At 43.8% G+C, this 13208-nt stretch overlaps 2 protein-coding genes across 3 annotated transcripts; one reads left to right on the top strand and one right to left on the bottom strand.

Moving 5' to 3' along the window:
- Positions 1-933: 933 nt before the first annotated feature.
- zic4 (zic family member 4) lies at positions 934-5686 on the bottom strand. 2 transcript variants are annotated; one of them, XM_075452200.1, is made up of 3 exons: positions 5196-5686; positions 4452-5087; positions 934-2327 (listed from the first exon to the last, which is right to left on the bottom strand). In XM_075452200.1, exons 1-3 carry the CDS (start codon positions 5620-5622, stop codon positions 1891-1893), a joined length of 1500 nt encoding a protein of 499 aa, XP_075308315.1. In that variant the 5' UTR covers positions 5623-5686; the 3' UTR covers positions 934-1890. The 2 variants fall into 2 exon arrangements, with proteins under 2 accessions (XP_075308315.1, XP_075308314.1); XM_075452199.1 differs by having other exon boundaries at positions 4452-5686.
- Positions 5687-9362: 3676 nt separating this feature from the next.
- Positions 9363-13155, top strand: zic1 (zic family member 1 (odd-paired homolog, Drosophila)). The gene is made up of 3 exons (XM_075452120.1): positions 9363-10606; positions 11134-11297; positions 11810-13155. The coding sequence occupies exons 1-3, from the start codon at positions 9646-9648 to the stop codon at positions 12005-12007; spliced, it is 1323 nt and encodes a 440-aa protein (XP_075308235.1). The 5' UTR covers positions 9363-9645; the 3' UTR covers positions 12008-13155.
- The last annotated feature ends 53 nt before the right edge of the window (positions 13156-13208 follow it).

The raw sequence follows: 13208 nt of genomic DNA, 5'->3' as shown, positions 1-13208 counted from the left end.
ACCGTTTTGACTCTTCCGATAATTCCCCGAATGTCGCTCAAAGCCGAAGCCACTCATTGAAAGTGCGCAGTTATAGGTAAAAGCAAGCTTCTTTTTTTTTTTTTGCTTTTTTTTTTGGTGCGTATTTGCTGTATAGAAACTAAAATATGATTATGGTTGAATTTATCCATTGAGCAGCTCGGGCCTCTTGCAAGGCAAGTCTATTATGGTGTGGGACAACTGCGCTTCAGCGGCTTCGCCTTTGATTGTCGTAAAGTAGGCCCTGAGCAAAAGAATATATTTTTCTTCTTTATACTGCTCTAGTCTGCAGCATAAAGGACGTAGATTACCGTTTCCTACCCCATGGGAAGCAAATATTACATTCTTTAGAGCGGGCTTTTGAGTCCTCGGACTTGGCCCCATATCATTTGAGTTTGACTTGGCTATTGCTATAGAAATCTTAATTCACCATGAGGATTCACCGTCGTGAAAAAAAATGGCTCTTTGTGCAAAACGCTCTTTGAAGTCTGGGCCCGAATATTGTAGCTTTTCATCAAACTCTGCCCACGTCTGCATCAAACCACAGCTCAGCTGAGTAAGTAAGATTTAATACAAGTGAAGCCCAGTGTAGACCGCCCCCTTAACCGAAACACACACACACACACACACACACACACACACACTTGAAAATAAAAACAATCAATGTTTGTTACATTCTGTTTCTATGGATTTGGAAGTTTTATCTGTATCTGGAACTGAATCTGAACTAAACTAAAGGCAACTGGTTTCTTGTAATTCTTTTTTTTCTCACGTAAACATTTAATAGACGTGTTAGACAGCAACAACAACAAAAAAATAAATAAAATGAGAATTTTGTCGCACATATCCATCAAAAAAAAAAAGTCCGATGAATCCATAAATCTGATCAGCTGAGAGTTTTTCACGTTTGTCATACAAGATTTATTCAAAATACCCACAAATTACAAGGCAGTTCGGTACGTATTTTGAGTGCCGCTCGATGTCAGATAAAGGAAAAAAAAAAAATAACACACTGACGACGATGATGATGATACAAAATCACAAAATGCCCACTTTGATAAGAACATTTAGAATTTCACGGTCGTGAACCAAAGACTGCGGGCTCATGAAACAGCTGAATTGTTGCACAGATGACGGGTGGTGGTGGTGGTGTGTGTGTGTGTGTGTGTGTGTGTGTGTGTGTGTGTAAACGATGTAAACATGAAGTGTTTGTACAAAGAGCTGCAGTAGTCAGTAAGAGATTGCTCTGAGACAGATCCTTACAAAACCGTCGACATCAACACATCGAAACTTACAAAATTTACAAATGTACACTGTTGCTCGAATTGAAACATGCACTTTGGTTCATACTACAAAATCCTTCAAGGTCAGATTGAAAAATAAATAAAAACATATTGAGGTCGAAACTCGAATTTACAAAAACATTTTGATACCAACATGCCTAGTCTACAATAATGCACCACGTTATCAAACCGGATGTCACGACTCTCTCCACAAGTGGGACCAGTCGGGGCGGACTGCAGGCACCGAGCCAGTTGATTTGGGATATGTGAGGTTGGAAAAAATATTCAGTTTTTATTTGTTTTGTTTTAATCTGCCTGAAAGTTAGCGTCAGTTTAAAGTTTGCACTTTTTTTTTTGTTGTTACTTCCAATGTAGTTAAGTGCGTCTCTTGGCTCGGGGTGTTTGTTTGGTGGTTTATCCAATATTTGAAAAGGAAAATAAAAAAAGAAGAGGAAAAAAGTCGGGGGCGAGGATGGGGGGGACCAGTGGGCCCCTTACAGGTATATAGGCACCAAAAGCCAAACGTTTTTAATTGTCAAGCTTTTTTTTTAAAAAAAAAAGAGTGTTCTGGGACAGAACTTAAGCCGAGCTAAAACGCGTCTCTCGGCTCTGGGTTTCTGTAAGGTGGCTCGTCGTGGTCGGGTGTGGAGTGGCCGCTGGGTGGTGTTTGGGCGCCGCTGGCACCTGAGCTGTGGCACACGTACCACTCGCTTAAATTGGCGGGCTGGGAAGCTCCCACGGTCTCCGACAGCACCGATGAGCCTCCTGGCTCCCGGCCCAGGTCTGAGGAGGGGGACACCAGGGAAGGGGTAGACGACTCGTAGCCCGAACTGGGCGGCGGGGACTTGCAGTGCACCTTCATGTGTTTTCTCAGGGAGCTGGGGTGCGTGTAGGACTTATCGCAGCCTCTCACTTTGCAGTTGTAAGGCTTGTCGCTGGTGTGGACGTGGGAGTGCTTTTTCCGGTCACTGCTGTTGGCGAACCGTCTGTCGCAGCCGTCAAATTCACATTTGAAGGGTTTCTCACCTGTTAGCGGCCATGGAGACATTAGAGGACAAAAGTCAGTGGATTCAAGGTTAAAAATGTGACATTTCACAATCACCCTGGAGTGCCGTGTGAGTTTATTTACTAATTCATGCACATCCTTCCTGTTTGCATTAACAATCTGGGCTCAGGTATAGGAGATAAAGTAAACAGTGAAGTGACAATGACCCCTCCCCCCAAAACGCTTTGTGAGAAACTGAAGGTTCAAACTTGTTTGTGAAGTTTAAGCTGGCACAATTACAGCCACTTTTTATGTATATACATCTATACATCTTTCTAAATTCTCAAAAATCTGCGCTAGTTTTTAGCATCTGTGTTCATTCACTGTTAACACCCCCCCTCCCCCTTACCCCTACACTGACATTGTCAAAAGTTTGCCTTTTGGACAGACAGTGTCAGTCTGGGGTAAACAGCAGGTCTGAATCCCTACTGTCCTGTTTCCATACCTGGCGTCTGCATGCGTCAAAGCAGACGAGCCCCGAGCGCAGACGTTGCAGGCCTAAAGCCATCTTAAAGGAATGATAAATGAAAGCATTTCAACAGCCAGCCTTCCCCACACCTCCTGTCGGCTCGTCGAATCCCTCAAATATGAACTGAATCTAATTTTGTGTTTTAATAATAAGCATTTCTACCTGATTATATGACAAGGCAAAGGCAGACAGAGAGAGAGTGAGAAAGACAATCTGAATAAATTACACGGAAATCATCCACTGCTGATTTTTCTCCTCCGATTAAAGCTTTTGAGAATATGTAATTGCCTCTGTCTAATTACACTTGCGGGTTGAATATCAATTTGACCTTCAGCTGTTGGGTTGAGAGAGCCAATCAAGGATATTAGTGTAGTACAAGAAACCGTCGAGGAACAGACCCCAGGGGCAGCCCCAGTCATAACCACACTTTCAGTTAGGTTTTAAACATGATACCAAAGACCAGGCCCCTCGGGAGTAAACACACAGAAATAATTTAACAGATTTGTACTTAGGTAATGTGAGCAAATGATATGAATAATACATAGGGGGTGCAGAAACGGAGCACAGGGGGAGCGCCATGCAGCCACCGATAAAAAAGGAATGTAGTCACTATATTAATTTACAAGCCTGACTCCACATTTTGAGGCCTTTTTTTCCCCCTCCAGATCCGCAGCACGTCAGAGGCTCACAGAACCAGGCAGCCATTATATTTAACCAATACATGTTTTTTCACCTTCTGTACACTTAAATCAAAGCTGCTCTCAGCTGCATAGCCTACACACCAGTCAGCATGCAGGCAGCTAGCATTGCTTACATGTTCGGAAATCATTTTGGACGAGTGCACTTGTCAACTTGTTGCTTTGGCTAAAGGCTATAAACACCTGATCATCCCAAAAGTATGTCTTCATCGTGTACAATCCAGAGCCATAAAGCTGTGGGGGGAATATATGAGGCTTCACATGAATGTAAAATAAAACTGATCTCTTTTTAGTGTCGGCTTATGGAGATGTGAACGCATTTGCAAGTACAAATCCCAAAAAATCGAATTGAAAGACAACCTTTCTAGATTAGTGACTAAAAAAATGGCCAGAATAGGCACTGAAATTGCTACAAAAAAAAAACAAAATCTGGCTTCACAATGAGAAATAAAAACATCATCATATCAATTACTTAACGTGAAGATGCACCTCTCCAATTTTGCCGCCCAGTCATGTTTGGCATGCACTAAGCTACTTGGATGAGACATGACGTGGGCCTCAGTCTTTGTGCTGTGGTGTAAACAAGAGATTGAACCGTCAAACGCCTGAGTGAGCTGTACCATAATCCCCAAACCCGAGCTTTGTGAAACTTGTGAGCACTGACGAAGCTGCTAACAAACAGGTGGTCAATAGCTGTTGCGTCTTGGAGAATCAAGAGCGCAGACTGATTAATTGCCATGTGTCATTAGATGCTGAAATGAGATAAAGTTGAAAGGAAAAAAAGGAGGTCACAAAACAAAACTCAATTGTGCTTAGATTATATGTAAATAACGTTGTCTAACACCATCCTCCAACTTTCTTCCTAACATACTTTAAACATTGCAGGGTATTTTCAACATTTCCACAGCATTTCCCTGTATAAATACATAGCTACTGACCTGTATGCGTCCTTTTGTGAATCTTTAGATTCTCGGATCTTGCAAACACTTTCCCACACCCAGGGAACGGGCATGGGAACGGTTTCTCCCCGGTGTGCACTCGAATGTGATTCACAAGTTTGTACTTTGCTTTAAACGGTTTGCCTTCCCTCGGACACTCTTCCCAAAAACATATATGGTTCGCTTGCTCTGGTCCTCCGACGTGCTCCACCGTCACATGCGTTACGAGTTCGTGCATGGTGCTGTACGTTTTGGAGCAAAGTTTCTTCGGCGAGTGCTCCGGCTCCAGCCACTTGCAGATCAGCTCTTGCTTTATCGGCTGCCTCATGTAGCGGAAAAACGCGCCGGCTCCGTGGTGGTGGTGGTGGTGGTGGTGCGCGCTTAGATTCATGTTCAGATTTAGACCACCGTAGCCATGCAAAGGCGACGCGGAGAACGGATCAGCCCTGGAGCTTGCCACTTGACTCAAGTGATCAGACCTGACATACATTTCTCCAGGTAGTCCTAACCTTATTTGTCCATTCAGTGCTTGGCCACCCGGTGATCCGTTCGAAGGCTGCTCGTGATGAAGTCCGGAGAAGAGGGTGGTGTGGTTCCCAGCGTCAGGGTGATGACCATAGTGTCCGGGATAGCTACCTGTTGTTGAGACAAACATTCCGTGGTGAGAGGCTGATCCAGCAGTCTGGTCAGTCAGTACCGGCATGGCTTGAGTTGTCAGATCTCTCCGGATGAGGAAATCCCTACCTGCGGAAAGAGCCTGAGCCGTGTGAGACATAGAATAGGGGACCGATGTCGCCTGAACCGGGCCAAAAGCTCCCGTTTGACTGGAGACCACTTCGCTGTGGCCTGCCATATGATGATTGTGGTGGTGGTGATGGTGGTGGGGATAATGATGGGCTGGGCTGATTTTGAGGGCCGCGGAGTGCCCCATGTGTTCTGGCCCGAATGGACTCGGCCCCAGGCGGGGTTCCGCAGTAATCTCCCCAGGGTGCGAGTGAGCCATTGAGTGTGGATGGCTGCTGAACCCCGGGAAGCCTGTCACGCTCTGAGGGGTATGGTGGTGATGATGGTGATGGTGGTGAGCCCCTGCCAAGTCAACTAATCTCAGCGCCGTGTTCCGTTTGGAAAACGTAGGGTCCATCACGGGGCTTCCCAATGCATCCACGCTCATTACTTCCTAATTTTAGAATAACTTGACAGCAGGCAAAATAATAATGATGATGACAAATATATTTTAATCGCAAGTAAAATAAAGAAAAAAAACTTTGTAAAGTTAAGTCTATCTGCAGACAACATGGAATCCCATTCGGTTGAGAGGCAGCAGCAGGACGCTTTGATACTGAATAGAGATTCATGGTAGGCGCTGCAGCCCGTGGAGCTAAACAATCACCCTGCACTCTAATTGGTCAGAGCTCTGTGATTGACGTCACCAGTGACAGTTTCCACCGTGATGAAAAATGTCTTAGTGACAGCAAGCGGCCAGGGCGCATGCGCAGTGCCTGAGGCAACGCTTGAAAAAAAATAGTTGTTATGCAAAGGTTTTTGTAGAATAAGTCCTAAAAAGTTGATCCAGATAAACAGTCTCCTTTTCTTTTGTGGTAGCGAACAAAGGCTGTGCGGCAATGAAACAGTAATTCCCTCACTTTGATTATGCGATTACAAAACAAGACTGCCGCGCAACAATATGCATATTGCCACGACAAAAGTTGTGTGGATCATAAATAATGCAATGATATCTTCATTTTGCACTGCAACGTATGCAGGACAACTTTACGCACAAATTACGCACAACTTTACGCACCAAAAGATCGCTGGTCGCGGAGAAAAAGTTGTGCAAAGGAGAACTTCGAGTGGGAGTTTAAAATAGTCCGGAGCACGTAACATTAATATGCGCTTTGATATGCACCCTTATTCACACATCGAGCCCTTCTGCGTGTACTGCACTGTTGACTTCGTGCTCTGCCCGATGGAATCCGCGTGTGTCGGGTGTGTGAATAGAGCGAGCCGCGGCCATTGTCCCGAAGGAGGAAAAATGTAATGGACAGGACCTGTTGTCATGATCCGGGGTAATTTTGCCCTAGACCCAGGACGGCAGCAGATGAGGGTCACAGGAGGTGGTGCCGCTGCAGACTTAAGTTCAAAATAAAGCGAGTGTGTACTGTAAGTATAGGTTATACAATCTGATACCACAGCGCATAAAACTCCGTCTTGGTAAATAATTTCTGCTTTGTTTTAAAAATCTGTCAGAAAATGATAAATGTAGTCATAATTATAAACCGTCTGACTGCAACTGTTGCTCGTGTTCCCGTGGACTTTGTGATTTGGTCTTTTTCAATACACCAGCCGATATAACAGCATCGTTTAATGTGGAGCCTCAAAATGTAAAGTAAAACGTGGATGTTACTTAAAACGCCTTATAGTCTAACGCGACAACCTTTTGCTTCATAACAATGCACGAATAAAATCTGCATTTCTGAAATTTTGGTCATTTCACTGGAAGATCTTAATGGTGGAATTTGGAATATTTTTCTCTTGTCTTGACAGTTGCACGAGACATTCACTGCTGTTAAGTGTGTATGGTCTCTGCAGCCAAAACTGTATGCACAGCTTGTGTTTTAACGTCTGGACTCAACTTTGTTTTTAGAGCTGCATATTAAAGAAGAAATGCACTTAAAAAAGTTCACGTGCATTATTGACGACTGTGATGTTAAATGTTAGGTGTTTTTTTTAATTAAAAAAGTATTATCTGACTTCTTGGCTGGTTGTACGTTATGTGTAAAGGTTGCAAGTCAACAACACAAATGAACTGTATCCTCGGTATCTATTTCAATATCTATTTCAACTTGCTGTGACTTCTTGTTTCGTCGAATCAACAGTAAACATATAAAAATGATTTGTTGTGTTTAATTATGACTGAACGTGTCCTCCTAAATAAAATAAGTGAAATACAGTATTTACAATGAATAGCCTACATTTAACATGATCACCAACACACTCATCATTGCTAACGTTATTAAATTAGAAAAATAAGTATAAACTAAATCGCTTTAGGTATTTTGAATTGACTTGTTAAGACCCATGCTGACAGCGTTGTATCCAGCACGTTAGAATCTGAGTCAATATTTGGAAATGAGACGGATCCCAAAGACGTTTATTAAAAGGCCTTTTCGCGCGGCTCACAGCTGTAGCATGCTCAGCACCAGCGTAATGCAAAACTCTGCAGTGCTATTTCTGGTCCAAGTTGTGCACGCAATCACTCACTCACTCTTGGAGACATGTAAGCAGGAGAGTTGTGTGGGATCGTTAACAAAAAATGCTGAATATTACAGCAACGTCTCATAAAACGCAGCTTTTTTCCTGCTTTGGCTGAGTTGCTTTTACTTTAAATCACCCAAAGCTGTTGTTAACAGTTAAATTCTGCACATTAGGACCAAGACACTAAACTCTTATTTGCCTCTCAATTAAGCTATATCTTGTGCGTCCTAAAATTAAATGTTGAATTCTTGTGGAGCACTTTGCATGTGCTGCCAAAGCTTTGTGTAATTCCTCCCTCCTTGGCACACATTTTCCAGTTTAGCCTCACTTGTTGCACATGTGAGTATATGACCTCTAGTTCTGACTGCCCTATTTTCCAGTAACATGCCGTTCTTACCGTTTTCCACCTGGTGAGGGATTCCTCCAAAATTTTGCAAAGCAGAATACTTGAATGTCTAAATAGTAGGATAAAGTTGTCCTGCAACCAAAATTCCCCCTCTTTCCTTGGTCTCCTAAGGCTGATTTGGAGAATGCAGAGTGGAAACTAGTAGCGAATAAGATATTTTAATGGTTCGCATGGCACGTATGTGCATGTGGCTTTGAACTCTAGCAGCCGGAGGTTCCTGCAGAGAGCGCCGCAAATCCCACTTGATAACTTCGACAACCCACAACGTTTTACGCACAGACCACGCATCACTGGACTGCAAAGAATGAGCAAGTTGCACGAGCAAAAGCAGCCAAACCGTGATGGACACATTAAGAATTGTGGGGGATCCAAGTCAAACACAGGCCTGTGTATTCAAGGTAAGCTTTAGGAACGCGGGCTGCCGGTGAGCGTGGCGTGGAAATCTAGAGCACAGATGTTCCACCGGCGTGAGACAGAGCTACAGAATAGAGTTCCTTGCAAGAGGAAGACAACACAACTACGTGTGGATTCCATTTGAGGTGAAAGGGAGATTTGGATAATAGCAGGCCTCTTGAGGGTGATGACAGTGGTCAGACTTTGCATCAAACCACAGGGCTTCCTAAGGGATTTTGAGGAAAAGATCTTCCAATTGTCTACACATACCTGTACCTAACACAGGTGATGATTCCATGCGAGAACGTTGTACCCTGACTTCTGCAGGTCCGTCCCACGTGCAATAAATTAGATCAGTGTCCAATGACTGATCTCATATCTAATGTAAACAGACACTTCAAGTCAGTCTGTCAGTGTTTAATTGCGCAAAACGTTACCAATTACCCAACAAAAGGGTGTGCTTGCTGGTGTAATGTGTCCATGTGGGTTAACAAAGACAATCTGACACTTTCTGTTTATAAGCTCTCTGCAAAATGTGGCCACAAAATGTGCTCAGACTTTCTGTTTTCTGCAAAGCCCTGCCTTGTATTACATGTCTCAACTTTTGTTTTGCCTTTTAACCAAATCCACAGTCAGCAATCTCACAATATCTGGGACTGATGGTGCAAAGAGGCCAATAGAAGCGTGGGCCCCGCACCGTGGATTGTTATTTGGTGAGTGCATGTTATTGGGGGGAAAAGAGCTCCGCCAATGGACGAGGCGCTGCGACGCCACGTGACTGCCCCCCTCCTCTCCCATTCATCAGGGTTGGACTGTGTTGTCTTTTCAATTCATTTATCTGCAGGAATGATTGCGACTATCAGTCTAGAGCTCACCGCCTGACTGAGGAGGTGAAAGTTGCGCCCCAGGAAGATAAACCGCAAAAGACAATATTGCATGTATACATGATTTTGCGTGTGCATCGGATGAGCGGTGTAGGGGAATTCCTCGCGTCGTAAGAAAGTAAACAGAAAATCGGTGGATTCGAGTTTGCTCAGTCCAGTGAGGTCCAAGAGATAGCAGCAGAGAGGGGGAGGAAGAATATCTGTGCGTGGTTTTTTGATTTCTGCTCTCAGTCGTCTCGGCGAGTCAAGACTGAAGATGCTCTTGGACGCAGGACCGCAGTATCCCACCATAGGAGTCACTACTTTCGGCTCCTCGCGGCATCACTCAACAGGCGAAGTCACAGAGAGAGAAGTGGCGCTGGGGATAAACCCGTTCGCGGATGGGATGGGCGCCTTCAAAATAAACCACAGCTCCCACGATATTGGCTCCGGACAGACGGCGTTTTCCTCCCAGGCGCCCGGGTACGCTGCAGCCGCTTTGGGACACCATCACCACCCGACTCACGTTGGCTCTTACTCCACAGCGGCTTTCAACTCCACCAGGGACTTTCTCTTCAGAAATCGGGGTTTTGGGGATGCCGCGGGAGCACAGCACAGTCTGTTCGCCTCCGGAAGTTTCGCAGGGCCACATGGACACTCAGATGCAGCGGGGCACCTGCTCTTCCCTGGGCTTCACGAGCAAGCAGCGAGCCACGCATCTTCCAACGTGGTCAACAGCCAGATGCGGCTGGGCTTCTCGGGGGACATGTACGGCCGGGCTGACCAGTACGGCCACGTTACAAGCCCGCGATCCGACCACTATGCTTCGACTCAGCTGCACGGCTACGGCCCCATGAACATGAATATGGCCGCACACCACGGAGCAGGGGCCTTCTTCCGATACATGAGGCAGCCGATAAAACAAGAGCTCATCTGCAAGTGGATCGAGCCGGAGCAGCTGACGAATCCCAAAAAGTCGTGCAACAAAACTTTTAGCACGATGCACGAGCTTGTGACCCATCTGACGGTGGAGCATGTGGGGGGACCTGAGCAGACGAACCACATTTGCTTCTGGGAGGAATGCTCCAGAGAAGGGAAGCCATTCAAAGCCAAATACAAACTTGTAAATCATATCAGGGTACACACCGGAGAAAAGCCCTTTCCGTGTCCGTTCCCTGGCTGTGGCAAAGTATTTGCGCGATCGGAAAATCTAAAAATTCACAAAAGGACTCACACCGGTAAGAACAGCTCAGACTGAGCCCTTTTTACAGCCAAACCAAAGCTGACAATATCTCATCCAAAACGTGCATGCAATCCGGGTGGTTATTTACTACAGTAAGGCAGCTGGAATCTCCTCACTGACATGTGATTCAGTGCAGTTGTCAACTGAAAATATTTCAAAGGTTTGGCATTTAACATGAAAAGTATTTTTCATTGTTATTATTATCATTTTCTTTTTGCAACCCACATTGAATTGATTGAATTTTCGGAACGAATTAAGGCGGGTTTTTATTTTTATTTTTTTTTAAATTTTATCAAACTAATTTACAGCCTCAACACGGTGGAGAAAGGTTGTGTGTTAAAGACCAAAAGATGAAATAAAATTTTAAAAAAGGCCGTAAAAGTAAAGAGGACAATAGTTTTAATTCATTATTTTCAAGACGGTTTGTCTTGCTGAATGTTTTGGCGACGCACTGGTGAAATGTGATGTCAAAAGAAAATTTGATGTTGAATATTTTTATTTGATTTTTCCTGCCTTATTTAGGTGAGAAGCCTTTTAAGTGTGAGTTTGAAGGCTGCGACAGGCGGTTTGCAAACAGCAGCGACCGCAAGAAACACATGCACGTCCACACGTCGGACAAGCCCTACCTCTGCAAAATGTGCGACAAGTCATACACACACCCCAGCTCCCTCCGAAAACACATGAAGGTAAAATTCCATTTCTTTTTAAAAACAAATCTCTTTGTGTATATGTATTACTGTGCAATTTGGAAATGTTGTTGTTGCTTTGGGTCCTGACAGGAAATGGTGGGATAGATTTGTTTACAGGGTGGGATGTTGTGAGAAGATACATAGCTATATATATTTTTTTATTTTCATTTATTTTGTTTTCAACAGAAAGTTAATTTGCTTTGACACTTTTTTTCTTTTTCTTCTTCTTCTGTTTTTCTTTTCTTCCTTTTCCTCCAAGCGACAAATCGGATTAAGATCTTAATGAGAATAATTATGTTTTGGGTCTGCTTTGTTTTAGATTTCTGCACGTGTCCAAAAACAGTCCGATTAGCGGGTTTAATTTGTTTTGACGAAATTTCCCCCTGTCTTCCAATGCTGTTTCCCCCACCCCTCACCCCAACCCCACCCAGAAAAAAAACATCCCATGTAGCAGGATTTTATTTATTTTTTTCATAACCTTTTCACCATATTTTCCTTCTTTATTTTAGGTTCACGAATCCACCAATCCGGGACCGCAGCCTTCTCCAGCGGCCAGTTCAGGATACGAGTCCTCCACACCTCCCACCATAGTATCACCGTCCACAGAGAACCAGAGCAGCAGCTCCATATCACCAGCAGCCTCAGCAGTACACCACACAGCCAACCACAGCACGCTGTCGTCAAATTTCAATGAATGGTACGTGTAAAATGTTTTTGGGAAGGGGAAAAAAAAACTGGGAGCAAGAGGAAAAAAGACTGCAGAGTTTTAAAAAAAGAAAACAACAACAACAACAAAAAAAAAACAACACAAACTGTTCGGACTTTCTAAAGTCAGCCTGTGCGACATGGACTGAAAAAAAAAAAAAGCACGGGAGGGCCCAAACGACCAAGGCTGTCTTAAATGTCAGTGAAACAAAGTGCATGGACAAAAAGGAAGGCACGGACAGCCACCATGTTAAACTTTTACTCCCCCCTCCCTCCCTCCCACCCCCCCCCCCCCCCCTTTTCAAGTTTTTCTTTGAGTCTTTATTTTTACCGACAGACTGCTCAAAAAGAGATCTCAATAAGCATGCTATCTCCGGGTAGAAGCCTGAATTTTTGTACATATAAGGATTTCACCGAGTTGGGGGTGGGATGGAGGGGGGGGGGGGGGGGGGGGGGGCAGGTGGGTGAAAAAAAAAGTGTAATATTTTATTTTGTAAATAGCTCTATCACAGTCTAAGGGAATTTGTGGAAATGTGGTCCCTAGATATATGGAGAAATGAGATGGTTCTAAGAATATTGCGACTTCATTGAAAAGAATGTTATAGTTGTGTACCAAATGTGAATTATTCAGTATTACTACAGTCTACACGTCGACCTAACCGACTCTTAGTATTAATGTGCTTTTGTAGCCTATCCAGTGCAACATTTTTCGTCCGAGGTCCAGTTTGAGTAGCACAGTATCATTGTTGTTATTTAATGTCATGTCGATAAATCGTGTAGTGAAAGCCTGAAATTCCGTGTCAATCTGTTTATGTACGTGATAAATATAAAAAGAAAGAAAAAAAAAGAAAAAAAAAATCTCTGTCAATTGCTTTGTCTGAAAGGAAGTATTATTACATGTAAGTAGCTCAATTTTCCATATTTATCCGCATGTAAAGGACCGGTAACATGTTAGAAATGATCGGTATTTATGGAGAAATGCGCTCGTATGTAAAATTTAGTTTACACACACACACACACACACAAAAAAATTGTTTGGATACATTTCGTACTATATTAAAGGATTAAAAAAATACAATAACGCTATGCCTTGGAGGTTATTGGTTTCAGTAGTGTTTGGGTTGGTCTCAACATGGGTGCTGTGTGAAACTAATGGATTATCTCCATGTGTAGAGAACATCGAAACAAGCATCTGCTGCAAAC

The sequence above is a fragment of the Odontesthes bonariensis genome, chromosome 20, assembly GCF_027942865.1.
Source record: "Odontesthes bonariensis isolate fOdoBon6 chromosome 20, fOdoBon6.hap1, whole genome shotgun sequence".
Taxonomy (NCBI): Eukaryota; Metazoa; Chordata; class Actinopteri; order Atheriniformes; family Atherinopsidae; genus Odontesthes; species Odontesthes bonariensis.
This window is presented reverse-complemented; position numbering and strand designations above follow the sequence as displayed.